General features: G+C 44.2%; 2 protein-coding genes across 2 annotated transcripts in view; both read right to left on the bottom strand.

The window, feature by feature from the left end:
• rbl1 (retinoblastoma-like 1 (p107)) overlaps positions 1-2383 on the bottom strand; it is a 33043-nt gene extending 30660 nt beyond the window's left edge. Inside the window, exon 1 of the mRNA XM_080545572.1 lies at positions 2131-2383. Within this exon, the coding sequence (XP_080401698.1) occupies positions 2131-2286 (156 nt within the window). The 5' untranslated portion in view covers positions 2287-2383. The remainder of the gene's footprint in view (positions 1-2130) is intronic.
• A 4605-nt stretch (positions 2384-6988) lies between these two features.
• chd6 (chromodomain helicase DNA binding protein 6) overlaps positions 6989-20624 on the bottom strand; it is a gene marked incomplete at both ends in the record, with an annotated part of 76171 nt that continues 62535 nt past the window's right edge. Inside the window, 4 exons of the mRNA XM_080546123.1 lie at positions 6989-8146; positions 9291-9395; positions 9561-9704; positions 10292-10477. Of these exons, the coding sequence (XP_080402249.1) occupies positions 6989-8146; positions 9291-9395; positions 9561-9704; positions 10292-10477 (1593 nt within the window). The remainder of the gene's footprint in view (positions 8147-9290; positions 9396-9560; positions 9705-10291; positions 10478-20624) is intronic.

The raw sequence follows: 20624 nt of genomic DNA, 5'->3' as shown, positions 1-20624 counted from the left end.
CAATCTCAATTTCTTTCTTTGAGAAGCATGAATAAAAAGCAAAACGTATTTAGTTTATGCAATGATAAAATTAAAAACTGCCGATACACATTCGGTATTCGGTATTCGGCCAAGTGTTTCCTTAAATTCGGCTTCGGCCTCGGCCAAGAATTTTCATTTCGGTGCATCCCTAATAGATTTCTCAATTTAGGATACTATCCAAAAGCTAGCAAATAAGATTGCTTCCATTGGGGAGAGACTATAGTTACACATTTTTTGGGTAAATATTCCTAGATATTCATCCCTTTTGTGGCCAATCCTAATCTAAAAGGGTTAGGGTTAGGGGTTACGTTTTTAAATAATTACAAAATATTGAATACATTTGAAAATTAAGGATACATCATTATCAAATCAATAGTAGTCAAATGTGTTATTTGCATACACATACACTCACTGGCCACTTCATTAGGCACACCTTGGGGTTGGACCCCCGCTTTTGCCTTCAGAACTGCCTTAATTCTTTGTGGCATAGATTCAACAAGGTGCTGGAAACATTCCTCAGAGATTTTGGTCCATATTGACACTATAATATCACGCAACAGCCCGTCTGGCACCAACAACCATGCCAGGTTCAAAGTCGCTTAAATCACCTTTATTTCCCATTCTGATGCTGGTTTGAACTTCAGCAGATCGTCTTGACCATGTCTACATGCCTAAATGCATTGAGTTGCTGCCACATGATTGGCTGATTAGATATTTGCGTTAACAAGCAGTTGAAAAGGTGTACCTAATGAAGTGGCCGGTGAGAGTATAATATATTATTATTCATATTATTGCTTTTTCAAAATCTTTGGATTTGGACAAGTAACTTGAGCTCTCGGACAAGTAAAAGATAAGTTGTGACCTGAAAAAGCTTAATGTCAAGCCCTGTATTATTAGGGCTGCAACTAACGATTATTTTGGTAGTCGACTAATCTGTCGATTATTTTTCGGATAGTCGCGATTAGTCATGTGGCTTTTCGCTGCGCGTAAATGGCGACGCAGAAGCATAAATCCGGCTTAACTAGCTATCTAACCTAACGTTACGCCAAGCTACAGCTGCTCACAGAGCTAGTTGATTGGCTAGCTAGCATTGCTGGCTAGACTACAGACAGCTCACGTTAGTAGGCTACGCTTGGCGCTGTTTATCTTACAGACAGCTCGCTGGTGGACTCAACATAATTGAAATAGCATTCACTTATCAAGCATCATTCATGATCATCCACCATGACTACCTGGTATTTTAATAGCGACCACCCCTCACTTCATTTCATCTCGCGTTCTCCTGGCTTCAACATGGAAAACCCCTGCTACGTAACGTTACATACAAGCGCCTCTGTCTGTCACACGCGTGCCACAGGGCAAATAAATTAATAGCACAAACGCTCATAGCATGTACAGCCCTGTCCATGAGACGTTGTTTTCCAACATGTAACAGTAAAGCTAACATAAACATTACGACCCTAACAATATAACGTTAGTCAGTTGGCTAACAACGTTAGCTAAAACTTACCCAGCTGATTCTTGCATGGCTCCCGTTTTTTTATACGACTAGTCGACAAAAAAATTCCACGTCGACGTCGTCGATTATGTCGACTAATCGTTGCAGCCCTCATATAGATGTATTAACCTCCAGGGTGTAATACAGTGTCTAACCTCCAGGGTGTATATATATATACATACAGTATAGTATAGTGGATAGTGTACATAGCCTTTATTTATGTAAACCAGCTCCTTTCCCTTTTTTTTTTTTTCTTTCCTAGCACCAGGGGAGCCCCCCCCCCTCTCAAATTTCATTGTTTGGTACCTGTACTATATCAATGACAATAAAGACCATTCATTCATTCATATATATATTCATTCATTCATATATATATATTACAGGGTGTAATACAGTGTCTAACCTCCAGGGTGTATGTATATATAGGGTGTAATACAGTGTCTAACCTCCAGGGTGTATGTATATATATATATATAGAGAGAGAGAGAGAGAGAGAGAGAGAGAGAGAGAGAGAGAGAGAGAGAGAGAGAGAGAGAGAGAGAGAGAGAGAGAGAGAGAGAGAGAGAGAGAGAGAGCGAGAGATGTATTAAGGGTGTAATACAGTGTCTAACCTCCAGGGTGTAGGTGTTCCAGATGGAGGTGAAGTCTCTCATGGCTTCAGCCCCCGTGTCCTGGTCCATGTTCAGCTCGGTACAGAGCGTCTCCATGGTAACCTCCATGGTTCCGTCCGTTCTTCCCGAATCCTCATCTGACTCGTCGTCACGCATTCTAAAATGGAACTTCCAGAACGTTCTAGAACGAAGCCAGAGAATCTAGAACCTTTATGATCAACACTGTTGTTGTCCCGAGACACTTCCACTTCACTTCCAGAACCTCCGGTCATCCAGACCCGATCCCACAATGCACCGAAGTGCAATTGGCGGGAAAACGGCTCCTTTGCCCACCAATGAGATACGGGTAAACAAAACACGCGTTGCGTCGTGACGTCTCCCCTAGTGACGTAAGCACGTCAACAAGTAGTCTACGAGTATTGTTCTAGAACCGTTGTTTGTTTGTCATGCGCACAACACCATCCGATCGAGGCTGGATGACTACTTTAATCATGGTTAAATCATCGATGACTACTTTAATGATGGTTAAATCAGGTGTGTTGGTGCAGCTAAAGGCTGCACACCCCCTATAGGAAGTCCAGTTTGGAAGAAGTGCTGGTGAGAGAGTTCAGAAACCGGAAGCAGCTGGCCTGAACAAACATCCTTCCAGGGGCGTGTTCCATCAACGTCGCTAAAGGACAATCCAGACTTATTTTAATAAGTCTCGCGAGGATGTTCCTTTAGCGACGTTGATGGACGATGGACATTTAGATTTTCTATCGAACATTTTATTTAGTCAAGGGCTGCTAATCCGTGTCTGGGAAACCTGTCCATAGAACCTAGTTGACACAGCTCCATGAACAGGTTGAACATTGTGCAGATAGCAATGACTGAGCAGCAAAAACACCCCTTGATGAAAGTTGAAAGTCATCTTTTATTGCACAATAAAAGATCACATACCATGTTCTGAATTATGTGATTGGTCCACATGGGAATATAGGAGCTAGTTAAAAAAAACAAAAAAAACGGTATTAATGTTGCTGATGTCAGCCAAGTACTTTGTCTTTAGTAGAATGATCCCACATCCAGTGCAGTGCACCTGGTTTAATGTAACTAGGGAGCTCACAGTTCAGCCCCTCTGAACACGGGCCTTGACCATATGAGCTGAGAACCACTGTCCTAACACAAGCAGCTGCTGGATCATAACCTTGGAGCATGCATGCAAACACACACACGCACCCACTCAGTGGTGGCCTGCCCTCTGACCGTTGTGACTACTACAACCAGCATGTCCAGGCATGCAATCACAACACACATAGCATTGGCAAACCAGATCCTGTATCTCCCCCTGACGTGCAAAATACTAGACATAATAGGGCCCAGCAACTGGTGTATGACTGCAGAAAATGGGATAATGTACAATTCAGCCCAAATCCACGCTGAGGAAATTGACCCCTCAATCCTAATGATCCACAATCTATGGCACATGTTAAGTGCATTTTACACTGTTGTCATGAAATCAACTTATGCGTTTTCAACTCTTCCTGCCACGGGTGATGGCAAATATGATACAAGAAACTTTTTTTTTTGCTTTTCTTTTTTCTCCTCAAATTTGTAGAATGCCAGAAAGCTTTAGAAGCCTGACTGTTGTCCGTCTGACCCCATTAAGTTACAAACCAGGCATAAACATGAAAATGCTAAGACAAGAGTAGTACAATAAATACATAATGAGATACATGACTTGAAATCAATCTGACCTTACATAAATTACCAAAAATTAACTGAAAAAAGAGACACGCACAGTAAAACGCTGTCATGATGACATGGAGACAATACATTGACCTTCAAACTATAGTCACATACTGCACCAATGAACTGTTTCAAGTTTTCACAAACAAGCCAAGTAACAGGAAATGGGCATGGGCTCTGGTGTGTTAATGAAGTGTGAATATTTACCTAATATCTACTTCAGTTGGATTATTAATAGTTTACCCCCAGAACATGTTGCTTGACTATCCAAAGACACATAACTCAATGACCTCCACTTCAGTTGTATACATACTGTGCATCATGTATGTTGATGTTAGTTACAAAAGGCCTCAAGTGAATATAAGCGTATCAAAAGCTTGTCATCTGAATGAAACAAGGGGCATCCAGCTTATCAGACGAGGCCAATCAACATGTGTATGGTGTCCTTCACAACCATCACATCAACATGTGTATGTGTCCTTCACAACCATCACATCAGATGAGATGTACTTTGGAGGAACGGTTCTACATACATAGGCCTCTTCCTCCTTAGTATGGTATCGCCTTGTAAATGACATCAACTGATATCAGCTATCAAACCAAATCGGAGGCACTGTCACTGATAAGAACACAATAATTTATTGTTCTCCATTTGTGCTTTGAGGACTGATTGAGTTAATTCGAGTGGACTATGTGGGTTCACACAGTGATTGAAGGGGAACATAAGACAGCTGTATCCATGGAACATGATCTTCCATCACCGTACAGCCACTGTGACACCACCATGTTACCAAATCCTAGTTTGGATGACGCACAATAGCAAGGCATGTATGCATACAACTGAAGAGGCATTCAAAAACAAACTAAACAAAGAAAGTACGTTGATATATAATTTCCAATATGGAGATGTAACAAAACATCTATATATAAAAACACTAGCTAAATAAGGCATTTTACTTTTAATATAATCAACTACGATTAAAGAAAGAAAAATAATGTCATATTTGGTGAAAGTTTGGCAAAGCAAAAAATAAAAAATAAATTATAGTCACATGTTTTGTGACAAGGCAACAATAAACATGTCTTTCAACAAGAAAGATTACTTTTAGGGCAAGACAAAGAAATAGAAACAGCTCTACGATAACATGTCTTCCACGGGCCAGGTTGTGTGTAAGCGTGCGCATGCATGCATGCACGCACGCACACACACCACACACAAACACAAACAAAGAAAGAAAACAACAGAATACAGGTACAAGTGAACATTCACCAAAAGGACACTGTGCAAAAAATATTGTTTTCATATCAGAAAACAAACAAAAAAGTGAAGTCAAAAAGTTATTAAGCTCTGAAGCCAAGTTGAAAACATACCCAAAAAACAGACCCTGTTGTGAAAATTCAGGAGTGTTTGCATCCATTTAGTGTACAGTACAGTTTGTTAAATACAAGAAACACTGGTACTGATTTTGCTATTTTCCCCCAATATATCGAGTGACATAACGGAGAAAACTAAAAACATGGTTGGTGTGCTTGTAAACAAAAGTAACAGCAATATACAGCTAAATAGATTTACATATTTAAAAACTCTTAGTATGACCTAGTCTACAGGATTTTGAAAACGCATCTGAGGAAAGGAAAGGAGACGGCGAACCCTTTAGAATGTGGAGGCATATTGCCACGGCGACCCATTCTTCCCTAACACTGGACAGATGGATGGGAATGGACAGATAGTTTTCTTTTACACACAGAATCCCCTACTCCCCTACCTCCCTACCTCTCCTATACCCTCCCGTCTGCCTTCTCTCCCTCATCGATGCTCAGGCACCCACCATCAGAGCCCTATGAACTGGTCTATGGCACCTCCTCCCTGCCCCCCCCCCCCCCCCACCCTCACCCCCTCCAACTGGCACAAATGCCCATGCCATAGGGCTAGTGCCAGCCCTAACACATGATTATTCCCCGGTGAGACTGAGAACAGAAGGAGGGCATTTTTTTCAAAGTGACTTTGTGTGAGAATAAATTTCAAAAAACATTATATCAAAAGTCAACCTCAGGATTGTTCTCTGCTATCGGTTTTGAAGCAATAGTTGAGTTATTTTCTTGAGTAGCCGTCATACTCAAACATGTGTTCACTACATCTGTCATTTTGTCTAGATAGACACATCGTTTTTTTTTTTCTTCTCTAATTTCGATTGACATGTTTCACATAGCAGCAACAAGACAAAACCAACTGGTGATGGACAAAGCTGTCCTTGGAGAACGGAGAAGCAGTCATGCTAAGTATTCCTCAAACTCGGGGGCCACAAGCTAGTACCTTGCTTGCATTCCTACTCAAATTGACAGATTACGAAGGACCTTCAATCAAAAAGGGGAACATAATTGACTTCACAACCCTGTTCGAACCATAAAGGAAGCAGAGGTTCCCTGGGTAGCTAGCTAATGCGGCTCTTTACTGACTCATGTAGCTGTCACTCATCCAGGGGTGGGGTGCATTCAGTAAGGTCCAAAGTTAAGAACACTGCAGCTAGAAATGTACTGTACAGAGCTGACATGACACTCTACTCTATGACAGACACTCACACCTGTTGCATCTAGAAGAAACATCTCTATCTGAAGGTTCTGCAACGTTGCACCCTGCAGTCAGTGTGTTGTTAGGTAGGTGGTAGGAGACACTATTCTCAACTCCTTCTCAGACAAAAAAAACACCCTAGCATCGAACTTATTACCACCACAACATAATGTACCAGGAGTCTTTCATGTCCACGACACAGCAGACCACGTTCAATCCCGTTGTTTCCCCCCCCCCCCACCCCCGACGGTGCTAAAAAAAAAAAAAAAAGCGTTGAACCGCTCCTCTCTCGCATGGCTCACAGTGTGCGTGTTTACCGTATGTGCAGGAGTGTCCCGTCTCTTGTCATCGAGTTGCTGAATGGAGGATGTGGGAGGTTATAGAAGATAAAGATCACACAAGTTTGGTACAGGTGGGGGGGGGCGCAGGAGCGCTATAAACATGAACAAGTTGGATAATAAAAGTCTTTACATATACATTGAGACTGACACACCCAAGACTGACACCCGAGACTGACACACCCAACTTTACACAGTCAGAAAGAGAATAAGGGGAGTTCGTCTATTGAGAACCCTCCCCCTCCTCCTCCCCCCCCCCCCTCCTCGCTGACGACTCTCTCGCTTCCCCATCCTCCTCAGGCAGTTTGTCCTCCTGCGCTCCTCCTTTCTCCTCCTCGGCCCTCTGCTCAGGGTCTACCTCTGGGGGGTGGTGGACCCCTCGCCCCTCCTGACCCCGGGCCTCCGCCCCCCCAGCCAGCTCAGGGTCTTCCTCTTCCTGTTCCCCTGTCTGAGCGGCGGCGCCACTGGGGGCGGCCGGAAGCCCGTTGTCCGTCTGTGGCTGGGCTGAGGAGCCCCCCGCCTCCCCTCCTCCCTCCGCTACCTCTGTCGTTCTCTTCCTCTTCCTCTTAGGGCTGCCGGGGGAGTCTGCGGCGGCTGGGGGGGGGGGGGGCATGCCCGGCAGCGCCATGATACCGCCATGGGGGAGGAACATGTGCGGGTAGAGCAGGCCGTGGGACATCCCGGGGATGAGGAAGGGGTTGAAGGTCAGGTGACTGCCGCCGCCGCTGCTACTGCTGGTGGTGGGGACGGCGGTGGCGGTGGTGTTGACGGAGGCCATGTTGCCGTGGACGACCGCGAGGCCGCCGCCCCCCCCCGGCTTCCCCTCCTCCCTCTTCCCCCCCAGGGGGCCGGGCTGGAGGGCGGAGGCGTCGGCCCCCGTGGCGGGGCTGCTGGCGGCGGACAGCGGCGAGGCCGCGGCGGCGGTGGTCACGGAGGAGGAGGAGGAGGAAGAGGAGGAGGAGGAGCCGGGGGCGGAGCTAGAAGGAGGCTGTTGCGGCGGCGGCGGCTGGCCCATCATCCCGGCACTGAGGCTGAACATGTGGGGCTGCACGGCCCCGTGGTGGTGGATGCCGTGGAGCATCATGGGAAGCATGCTCAGGCCGTTCTTGGCGGCGTCCTCCCCGGCGGCGAAGCTGTGAGGGAAGCCCATGAGCCCCGTGAGCGGGATGCCCTGGACGCCGCGGAGGTTCTGGAGGCTGACCAGGTCCATGCTGCCGATCAGGCCGCCGTTCATGAAGAGGGGGCCGAGGCCGGGGGGCGAGGAGGACAGCAGAGGCTTGGGCATCTCGCTGCGGGGGCGGCGGCCGCGGCGGCGGGGGCCCTGGTCGCGGCACACAGGCTCCGTCAGGATGCGGGTGAACTTGACCTCCGGGAGGAAGCCCTGTGGAAGTACACAGGAATTATTCATAATAATAATAATAATAGCTTAGATTTATATAGCGCCTTTCTCAAACCCAAGGACGCTTCATAGAATTCATAGACAGACAGCCAGACAGACAGCCAGACAGACAGCCAGACAGACAGCCAGACAGACAGCCAGACAGACAGCCAGACAGACAGCCAGCCAGACAGACAGACAGCCAGACAGACAGAAAAACAAAGCAAAGAAACAAAGACGAGAGTGACAAAACTAGACTAGGGGCCAAAGGCCTTGGAGAACAGGTGGGTTTTGAGGGCTGATTTGAAAGTGTCCAGGGTAGGGGGGGGGGGCCTTGCGGATCATTGTGGGGAGAGAGTTCCAGAGGGTGACGTTAGTTCCATTCTTGCCATTTTTATTTCAATTTTTTATTTGTATCTTTTTCTGTATTTCTTTTAATGCTATATGTAAAGCACTTTGAATTGCTTGACCCTGTTGTATGAAATGTGCCTCGCCGTTAGTCGAGAGGAAGCAAGGTTTGGAAGCGAGTCTCGCCATTGTGTAGGCCTTTCAAGTTATGAACAAAATATAATATTGGGGTACTTTTGCTAGATATTGCAATAGCAACAAATCTCATTTAAAAGTTCTGTATGGTGTCCGTGACTTTGTTTTATGAAGTGTCAATATTAAAAGACCAAAAACTATGTTTTTAAGTGAGAAGTTATGGCTTGTCAAAGCCGCAAAAGAAATTCAAAATGAGCACGACCACCCACAACCCAGCTTTGACACCAGCTAAAGTGCTGTATATGTATATGTTGGTCTACTGTACTTCAAACAACATGCTGGGCACCACTGGGCAGGTTGCTGAAGATTCAAAGCTTCTCTCAAACAGCCTAATGTATACTCTTTAGCCCGATGGGGACTAGTATTATCTGTCTTTAGCCCCATCGGGACTAGTATTATCTGTCTTTAGCCCCATCGGGACTAGTATTATCTGGTGACCTCTGTCATTTCGAAATTCCCCCCCGACGTCTGTGTTGCGTGTGGCACATTCTCACGGGATAAGCGAAGTCTGTGTTTTACTGGAACTACGGACATTCCCCAGGATATTCCCCACGGAGTGAAATACTGGAGTCTGGAGGAGAGTCAGAGTGAAGAGGGTACTCACAGAGTGCTTCACTACGTCTGCCCAGTCAGGAGCCACACAGTACTCAGAGTTAGCGTCCAGCCATCGCGACAGCTCCTTTATTGCTGGAGCCATAGCGCCCCCCAGCTACAGCACAGAACATTACAGTTAATACAAACTGCAAATTCAGTGAGAGAATAAGTATTCAGTCATTAGGAGTTCAGTTAATGATGTACTGTATGTGTGAGAGTGTGTGTGTGTGTGTGTGTGTGTGTGTGTGTGTGTCTCTAAGCTGGGAAGGGGGAGTGTTACCCTGCGTCCGGTGCCTTTGTGAACCACGGGGACCCTCTCCTCCCCAGTGAGGCTGTTGACGTCCAGCTTGGTGGGGTCTTTACAACGATGCCTCCTTTGTTTGGGCCGTTCCACAAAACTGTGCATCATGCCTGCACCAGGGGACTGGACCAGAGGGAACCGCATCAGACAACGGTTCATAACTAACTAGGGCCAAATCACAACACTGTTTACAGTCTGGAAGTGAGACCAAACTGAATCTATGGAGGGCAGCATTGTAACAAAGCAGTGTGTCCCATTAATTAGCTCGACTGTGAAGGCCCCGCCATAGTCCAATTTGTCCCTCCATAGTCTCATAACGAACCAAAGATATTTTCACAGGTGAGTGACGAGATCTTTGGGATTCGCACTGCATGTCCATTACCGGTTACTGCTATCGATAATCACCATATGATTTACCATGGCGAAAACATTCTCCACTTGCAACGCAACGCCCCGCCCCGCCCCCCCACCCCAGTGTTAATTTTGGCAGGCTATTTTACATTTAGTCATTTTGATCCTTCTTAGTTTTAGTCTAGTTTTAGTTGACGAAAAAGTCAACTAAAGTCAAAAGAGTAAATGTGACTAAAACTAATGTGCATCTTCGTCTAAAGACTAAGACTAAATGTAAAATAGTCTGCCAAAATTAAGACTGCCCCACCCCCTCCGAAAACATTTTCAGCGATCACTATGAACAAGGAAAACTAACTCACAGGTGCAAAGGTAGGCATCTCCATGTTGTAGTTGGGGTTCTGTCGCAGCCACTCCATCAGGCCCTTGTTGGCCGCCTCTCTGTCGATGGCCAAGACCTCGGACTGGGTGGGGGTGGGGGGGCCTAGAGGCTCCGTGGGAGAGGAGGTGGAGGAGACGGCAGAGTGGCTGATGACTTCTACCCTGCCCTGGAGAGAACAAACAAACTGTTACTTCATTATACCCTGCTAAATCATTGACGGGGTACCCGATTCACAGAAGTTCATGTTATTCCTTGCCCTGTTGTTACGGGAAGAAATAACTATTAACGTAGGAACATATGAACTTCTGGAAATTGGATAGAGTTCCCCTTTAAAAAGGATTGATACACCATTGTGAATCCTTGGGCTAAGGATCTCTTAATACTGCTAGGGTCAATGTATAATTTTTGATTCATGATTTGAATTTGAATTTATGATTTTTGTTTCAGCCAAGCAATAAACGATAATCTCATCTTCTGAACTTTGTTAAGGACACAAACTTTGTTTTGGTAAGAATCATAATTATAAGGTTGTTGTATAGAACTTAGGGCTGGAAAAAACAAACAAAGTCAGAAATACTTAAAGTAGCCCCTATTAAGAAAGTATTTCACTAGAGGCCAATTAGAACCAACCTGGAAACCCCTCTAGAACGTTAGAGTAGAAGTCATTTCCAGCTTGGTAATACCCTACCACTAGGTGTGTTTGATACCATTCCTCATTCTGTTCGATGCATTATAATTAGGGATGCACCGAAAGTTCGGCCACCGAAATGATTTGGCCGAAAATAGCATAAAATGCACATTCGGTGTTCGGCCGAATGTGTAAAAAGACTGAACGTTTACTGAATACAGGCGTTTTTTTGATGACGCGATCAAACAATGCAAGCAACCCATGCTGTTCTGTGAATGAGACGAGCATTGAGTGATGACTGCCTACTACCAAGTCATAGAATTACAGCAAACATGTCGGCAGTTCGGCATCTGGAGGGTATTCCTAAAAGGTCGATTAAATCAAATCCGGGCTAGTTTTTCAAATTCGCGATAATTTCAGCTCGAGTTCCATTCCATGAATGTGGCTCAAATAATTTGCTGCTTGGTTGCTATGCAACCAATCCTTCAGAACAAAACTGGTAGCGACCAGGTTTACAGGCTGGTTTAATGGTGCTTTTCCACTACAGGGCCAGCCCAGGTCGACCCGGGTCAGCCCTGTTCTTTGGCGCTTTTCCATTGAGCGGCCCGTGTCGACACGGCACGGCACGGTAAAATAGTTCTTCAACAAGCATAACAAAAAAAATCGCTATTATGGCGATGTCCTGTGCCTATGCTGTTCCTCAGTTCAGCGGCAGTCAAATGCCGGTAGATTCGCGTCTTGCTCTCTTTAACACATGTCAGCGTTGTTTCCCTGGTTGCGAGATCTAAACTACTAGAACTGAAAGCGGCAGGTAACAGGCACGTAACATCCATATGCTGTATGTAGATAGATAGATAGACTTTATTTGTCATTGCTACAGTACAGGTACCAAACAACGAAATTTAGGAGGGGAGGCTCCCCTGGTGTTTAGGAAAGGAAAAAGAAACACATTTTTAGAAAAAGCATAGATGCATAAAATCACAAGAAGGTAAGGAGCTGGTTTACATCAATAGGGGCTATGTACACAATCCACTGTACTATACTGCACGGATAGTCAACTAGGGTTGTCATATTTCACAACAAAGTATTTTTTCACATTATTTTAAAGTGTCACAGTTTGCAGGCTTGAAAATGTACATGTTTGTGCCTCAGCACTAGCTGCCATACAATCCGTCCGGACTGTCCTGGGCCCAGAACTTAGGCCTTTTCTGTGTTCAGGGCCTTGACGGCCCTGTGGTAGAAGCTGTCCTTCAGTCTGTTTGTCTTAGCGGCCGGGGTCCTGTACCTCCTGTTCGAGGGCAGCTTGACAAAGTGTTCGTGCCCAGGGTGGGTCGGGTCCTTGGAGATCTTGGAGGCCCTCCTGAGACAGCGTGTTTTGTACAGCTCCTCCAGAGAGGGGAGGGGGGCGCCGGTGATCCTCTGTGCTGTTCTCACGACTCTCTGTAGGTCGCTTCTCTCCGCTGCCGTGCAGCTGTGGAACCAGTTGGAGATGCCGAAGGTGAGGATGCTCTCCACTGCGCCGTGGTAGAAGGCCACCAGCATCTCCTTCTTGCTGTGTTGTTTCTTGAGGCATCTCAGGGTGTATAGCCGCTGTTGTGCCCTCTTGATGGTGCCTTTAGTGTTGTCCTTCCAGGCCAGGTCATCCCGCATGTTGTGTCCCAGGAATCGGAGGTTTGAGACTATCTCCACGCTCTCTCCGTCGATGAGCAGGGGCAGGATCTCGGACTTTTTCCTCCTGAAGTCTACGATGAATTCCTGGGTCTTTGACTTGTTTAACAGCAGGTTGTTAACCTTGCACAGCTTGCTCAATTGCTCTACCTCATCCCTGTACGCCGCCATTTATATATAAATAATGTCGGTGTCGACCGTGATAGGAGTGTCGTATCGACACCATTCAAATGGTTTCAGATTCCCTGTCCTCTCCCCTATCCGGACACGTTTGAATTGTTATCCTAACCCACGGTAAACCACAGTTATTAACCCGCAAAGGGTGCCTCCGGGCACCGTGTTTGTCCGTGAATAACACCGGCTATGAAGGTGGTGCAAACACAATACTACTTTGCTAACTTCACCATCGGTATACGGTCATTTTGAGCCCTGAACCACCACGCTGACACCCCAAGAAATTATGCTTTTAACCGTAAATTCAATGAACCGGGAGTTCACCCGCTGCTGCAAGCACCAGAACGTCCTGGAGGATATCAGCGGGGGGACAGACAAGTTATACCCGGGAATTCACTCCTAGCTGTGCCGTTCGTGATAGGAGTGTCGTATCGACACCATTCAAATGGTTTCAGATTCCCAGTCCTCTCCCCTATCCGGACACGTTTGAATTTTTACCCTAACCCACGGGAAACCACAGTTATTAACCCGCAAAGGGTGCCTCCGGGCACCGTGTTTGCCCGTGAATAACACCGGCTATGAAGGGGGTAGAAACACAAGACTATGCTGGCTAACTCCACCATCGGTATACGGTCATTTTGAGCCCTGAACCACCGTGGTGCCACCCCGAGAAGTGAACCGAGAGTAAACTCAATGAACCGGGAGTTCAACATGCGTCAAGTGCTTAAATTCACCCCGAGCAGTGTCGACATCGATGGGGGTCTCCAATCGACTCCATTGATATTTTTATAGATAGTTTGATAGTGTGCTAGATAGATAGATAGTTTGATAGTGTGCTAGATATAGATGGATGAATGGATGGATGGATGGATGGATAAATAAAAAGGTGTAAGAAAATATCATGTCTATCAACTTGCATCGACAATGTCATAATGGTGTGTTTGGCGCAGGGATCAAGGCAGCCAGCTAGAAGTCCGAAGGTTGCCGGTTCGATACTTGATTATTTTATTATTTTTTTGATTTTTTACATTAAACCGAAGCCTTCATGCAAATCGATTGACTATATACAGGTGCTGGTCATATAATTAGTTAATGAATATCATCAAAAAGTTGATTTATTTCAGTAATTCCATTAAAAAAGTGAAACTTGTATAATGTATACATTCATTCCACACAGACTGATATATTTCAAGTGTTTATTGCTTTTAATTTTGATGATTATTACTGACAACTAATGAAAACCCCAAATTCAGTATCTCAGAAAATTAGAATATTACTTAAGACCAATACAAAACAAGTTTTTTTTAAATGTTGGCCAACTGAAAAGTATGAACATGGAAAGTATGAGCATGTACAGCACTCAATACTTAGTTGGGGCTCCTTTTGCCTGAATTACTGCAGCAATGCGGCGTGGCATGGAGTCCATCAGTCTGTGGCACTGCTCAGGTGTTATGGAAGCCCAGGTTGCTCTGATAGTGGCCTTCAGCTCTTCTGCATTGTTGGGTCTGGCGCATCGCATCTTCCTCTTCACAATACCCCATAGATTTTCTATGGGGCTAAGGTCAGGCGAGTTTGCTGGCCAATTAAGAACAGGGATACCATGGTCCTTAAACCAGGTACTGGTAGCTTTGGCACTGTGTGCAGGTGCCAAGTCCTGTTGGAAAATGAAATCTGCATCTCCATAAAGTTGGTCAGCAGAAGGAAGCATGAAGTGCTCTAAAACTTCCTGGTAGACGGCTGCGTTGACCCTGGACCTCAGAAAACACAGTGGACCAACACCAGCAGATGACATGGCACCCCAAACCATCACTGACGGTGGAAACTTTACACTGGACTTCAAGCAACATGGATTCTGTGCCTCTCCTCTCTTCCTCCAGACTCTGGGACCTTGATTTCCAAAGGAAATGCAAAATGTACTTTCATCAGAGAACATAACTTTGGACCACTCAGCAGCAGTCCAGTCCTTTTTGTCTTTAGCCCAGGCGAGACGCTTCTGACGCTGTCTCTTGTTCAAGAGTGGCTTGACACAAGGAATGCCACAGCTGAAACCCATGTCTTGCATACGTCTCTGTGTGGTGGTTCTTGAAGCACTGACTCCAGCTGCAGGCCAATTGTGAATCTCCCCCACATTTTTTAATCGGCTTTGTTTCACAATCCCCTCCAGGGTGCGGTTATCCCTATTGCTTGTACACTGTTTTCTACCACATCTTTTCCTTCCCTTCGCCTCTCTATTCATTTGCTTGGACACAGAGCTCTGTGAACAGCCAGCCTCTTTAGCAATGACCTTTTGTGTCTTGCCCTCCTTGTGCAAGGTGTCAATGGTCGTCTTTTGGACAACTGTCAGGTCAGCAGTCTTCCCCATGATTGTGTAGTAGGGCTGGGCAAACGATAAAAAAATATTTTTCGATAATCGCAAGAATTAACGATCAATTAATAAGCTTTTTTTTCATAAAAAAAAAAAAACTAGGGCAGAAATAACAAGCATGTTTTCCTTGGGGAAAAAACTTTATTTGTGTTGCTATTGCACACATTCATTCATTCACATTCAAACTAGACACTACAGTCAGATAACAATCCTCTTACACAAGGCAGTGAGTAGCCTAAATTGTTTAACTTAAAAACACATTTTACACATAAATAAAAATATAGAAAATAAGTAACTCACCATAGGAGCAGTAAAAAAACAGTTACTCACAAATAGGAGGATGACTGAAAACGTTAGTGTCCTTAAGAGCGTCCAGCTTAACTTACATTTAAACTCCAGCGAGAGACTGTAGGCGGCAGGCCTACTGGTTCTTGTTCAGAAAGATGATCATGTTAACATGTTCAAGGGTGAGAGACGAACGCAATCTGGTGACAGTTAGGCCAGCCTAACTAATTTCCATTATGATTATTATTATTATTATAAAAATAATAATAATAATAATATGATTATCGATCAAAATATTTTGTGATCGACCAAGATCCTTATCGATCAATTATCGATCGTCGATCATTGATGCCCACCCCTATTGTGTAGCCTACAGAACTGGACTGAGGGACCATTTAAAGGCGTTTGCAGGTGTTTTGAGTTAATTAGCTGATTAGAGTGTGGCACCAGGGGTCTTCAATATTGAACCTTTTCACAATATTCTAATTTTCTGAGATACTAAATTTGGGGTTTTCATTAGTTGTCAGTAATAATCATCCAAATTAAAAGCAATAAACACTTGAAATATATCAGTCTATGTGGAATGAATGTATACATTATACAAGTTTCACTTTTTGAATGGAATTACTGAAATAAATCAACTTTTTGATGATATTATAATTATATGACCAGCACCTGTATATATATATATATATGTTTGTCAAAGTAAATGAATCATCTATCCATCAGTAATCATAAGAAAAAATGATCTATGCCAAATCCAGGGTCCAGTTAGAAGGACATCATTTACTAGTCAGAAAGGCTTCAAACACCATTGTAATCATGTCAGTTCTCGTTAAGTAGCCTACACCATCATTTTATAGCTTACATACATTTTTAGTTTAGATTCAACTTTATTGTTAGAGTACAAGCATCAGACAATGAAATGCAGTAAAAAGTGTGTCAGAAGAGGGATTTGAACCACCGTCTTAAAACAACGAATTGATACCATGGCATCGGTTACAATCGTGACGATCTGACCGTATCTAGCTTGCTGCTGATATCACCACAGTAGTGAATATTCATTTATTAAAACATGAACATAAAACAATAAGTAGGGGCTAGTATGACCTACGGATTTAATCGGTGAGCAATTTCTTGCCAAACCATTTCCCTCGCCTTGTTAATTGCGGCAGTATTGCACTATTTTACATCTCATTTTCCGTCTTCATAAAGATCAATAAGTAGTAGCACTGCACATTCTAGTCTAGTATCTTCTTTTCGACAATCGGCTCTTCTTGGCTCCTTCTGCCTGCAAGCACGTGCCCAAATCGAGAATCTCCAAACCGGTCTTGTGTGAACACTGACGACACAAGGCTGATTCTCATTCGAGGAATCACTTGAGGCTTGAATCCCAATCAGGATTTGCCTGAACAAGGCTTTCCTTTTAATCGCGAATATACTAATCCAACGTAAGTGGAATACCCCCCCATTCTCTGAACAACAAGGCAGATTTAACTGGAAACTGATGGGATCACAGTATCATGTGACATCTGCTGGTGAAAAGGGTAACAAGCCAGCAGCTGACTTAATGTTCAGATTTTTATTTAGAAAAATGTAAATACATTTCAGTGTTGAAAATGAATGACACACTCGCTAGTCAACTAACACAGCTTGTTTTGTGAGCCTGCTAACAATGTAAAGTAGTGTTGTAGTTAATTAGGTAGCCGTGGGGATTACTCACCGAGTCCATTGCATTGCAATATTTTGGCTTGACTACCAAGTGTGTGATGTGATTTACAACAACGTTGAAATGTATTTCCGTTTTTCAAAATAAAAGTCTGAACATTTTGATTGGTGTATGAATTTTCATTTCGTACGTTAGTCAGCTAGCTAACATTAGCCTAGATAGCTAGCGTGAGCTAACGCCTTTGATGCCACTCGCTGTACTAGCCTAGCTATCCGACATCGGTTAAGTGCTAGCTAGCTAATGTTAGCAAACAATGTCAATGTGAACTTGCACGCTATTTGGGGAATTGGGTTGTGCTATGTTTGATAGATCACCATATAACATTACTATTGGGCAGTGGCTAGCTAACGTTAATCTGGAAGAAAATAAAAATCACGATGTAGGCTAGATAAATATGGCCCTAAATAAATGATAGATAGTTTCTCTCACTTAAATAGCATTAAGGTACAGGTGCATCTCAAAAAATGTGATTAGTGTATTGCATAAGACCAGTCAAAAAAGGGATGAAATGTCAACCATCTGAAAAGTATGTTCATTTATGCACTCAACCGCTGTGCCAGCGTGTGTGTGAGTGTGCGCGAGCGAGAGTTTTTGCAGGGTGAAATGTCTGCAGATGAAAGTAAGCAAGTTGAAACGTTAGCAAATATAATTGCTGAGTGTTCTGACATTCAGAAAGTTGGTTAAAATTGGTCGTTACTATTGTGACTAGAAAGTGTCTGATTATAGTGATTAGATGAGCTACTCTGCTCGCACACTTGGCAGCTAAAGAGCTAACTGGATGCACTTTATTATTTTACTTAAAGTAGATATACAATCCTTCTTATTTAACTAGAATTGGGCTTTATGGTAATACCATAATGGTATATTTACAGTACATGGACAGTGGATTGAAGCATTGGAACAAACCCTCACTCATTGGAAAATGAGTAAGGTCAAAATTACATTATCTAACTGCATTGCCCACAGCAACCCAATGTTCAATTCGAATGATGTTATGAATTGATATGGATAAATGTATACCTCTTATTAGATTATAAATACTCTGGTTGTTATGTTTGCCTTTTGGTTGACGAGAGAGGAGGATAGAGAGGGAGAGAAGGAGAGAGAGCAGGATGGAGTCCTGATAGACACAGATAGAGCAAGAACCAGGTGAGAAAGTGGACATGTAGTTAAGACCACATAAGTAGCGATGGCTCTCGAGCCTAATGGCCCATAGGGCAGGAGCCAATCTCCTGTTTCCGTAGCGTAAAGCGTCTTGATGTAAAAGTACACCCCCTGGACATGACGCTGGTATGTCGCAGGGTCTTACCCCCAGTCCAACCCTTAATGCTGAGTGCCAAGCAGGGAGGTATCGGGTACCATGTTTATAGTCTTTGGCATGACTCGGCCGGGGATTGAAATCACGACCTCCCAATCTCAGGGCGGACTGGGGGAGGGTCCATGCCACGGTCCATGCCACACCCCCAAAGCAGCGGAAACACTACTATCTGTATCATATACAGATATTCTGTATATGATGTACCTATATTGCATATTATATGATATTGCATTTCATCTCATTGTGACCTGCACAGCATTTTGCACTTCTGTTCTACTGCAGTACGACTGGTCCCTACTGTTCTACTGCAGTACGACTGGTCCCTACTGTTCTACTGCAGTACGACTGGTCCCTACTGTTCTACTGCAGTACGACTGGTCCCTACTGTTCTACTGCAGTACGACTGGTCCCTACTGTTCTACTGCAGTACGACTGGTCCCGCTGTAGGACAACTACCATCACTTTATTACCCTATTTTCTGCACTTAAAAGCCTTTAATTTTCCAAAAAACCGACAGTGCGCCTTATAACCCGGAGCGCCTTATATATGGATCAATTTGTTAATTGGTTGATCCATACTGGTTGTACACGGCGCTCAAAGGCGCTCTGTCAAAATGTTTCAGTACGACTGGTAAACTACAAAGCCGCACCGCTTGCAGCATTACGGTAATCAGTAAACACCGGTACTGTGCTTACTCACAGTCCCACACCACTTGTGTGTATAAAGACCCCAAGTAAAGAAGACTAAACAGAGTTTCCGAGGGAACAAAGCGAGATGGCCACAGTTAGACACAGTTAGAGGACACACTCCAACAGTGGGTTGTTGAACAGAGAGCCGCAAGTAGAAGCGTCTCTACAGTCACTATTCGAATGAAGGCAACAGCGCGAGCACGGGACATGAACATCGATGAATTTCGAGGCGGTCCTTCTTGGTGCTTTCAACTTGAAGTTTTAAAGTACCCACAACAGTTTAACGATCACTAAACACTTATAATTTGTGTATTGGATTCATTATTCTCGTTTGCCGGAGGCTACCGGTAAGGGAGGTTGACTTGTAAACATACTTTCGTTTTAGCTCGTGTTCAAAAGCAATAACTGTGTGTTCATCTTGTTATGTGTAGTTATGTGTTTTTAGCATGTCGATGTTCTCCCAGCATGTTGTCATGTTATTAAAATACAGTTTGGACCTTCGTAGCGATGTGTTTTGTTAGCAGCGTTCGTAGCTGTGGCTGCGTTCAGAGTCACAAAACTGAAAAATTACGTTGCACATTTCACCAGGAGCTGTCACATATTGGTTGTTGGTTATAATTGTATAGCCTATTGGTTGTTTTCTGGTGTTGTTTTATTGTTTTGCTCTGTTTGTAGTCTACTTGATGTATTTTTATCAGCTGTTAAATCACCACAGCGGTTAATCCACTAATAGAGATAATACCAGATTGAAAATGCTTGTAGCTAACTACTCTATATCTCGTGGTCGCAGCTATTGCGAATTGCTATTCACGCGAGTCAGCTGTGAATCACCGCAGGTCCTTGACGCTTGTTGCAAAAATGGATGACGAACGGCTGATACTTGAGGTGGAAAAATATATATTTTTGACAGTGGAGCAGGTAGAACATTAACGGTGACAACGCTCAGGTGGAGCATGGCCAACGGGAAGTTGACACAACACCGATGGAGAGGTGACGCAATGCAGTAGGTGGAGCTTGGGCGTAACGCAACCCCAGTCAAACGTTTGACTGCAGTATTTTCTATTCTATGCGCCTTATAATCCGGTGCGCCTTATAATCCGGTGCGCCCTGTATATGAAAACAGTTCTAAAATAGGCCATTCATTGAAGGTGCGCCTTATAATCCGGTGCGCCTTATAGTGCGGAAAATACGGTACCTTATTGTACTTTTTAAATTGTATTATTACTCTTACTTTTATTACTTTTGATTTTGTATTCTGCTGCAATGCTTGAAGAACCTGAGCCTAAGAATTTTACTCTTTTGTACCCATACATTGGATGTAATAAAAGCAATTCTGATTCTGAACAACTGCTGCAAAATTGTTGGCCGCTAAAGAAATGATGGTGATGTTATCGTTGGTGTCCGCCGTTAGTTTGTAAAGACTTTCAACTGACCGTTCGTAAATTAACTGATTTCAG

Source organism: Nansenia antarctica (genome assembly GCF_963989245.1).
Source record: "Nansenia antarctica genome assembly, chromosome: 15".
Taxonomy (NCBI): domain Eukaryota; kingdom Metazoa; phylum Chordata; class Actinopteri; order Argentiniformes; family Microstomatidae; genus Nansenia; species Nansenia antarctica.
Note: the sequence above shows the minus strand (reverse complement) of the source record. Positions and strands in the feature narration are given on the sequence as shown.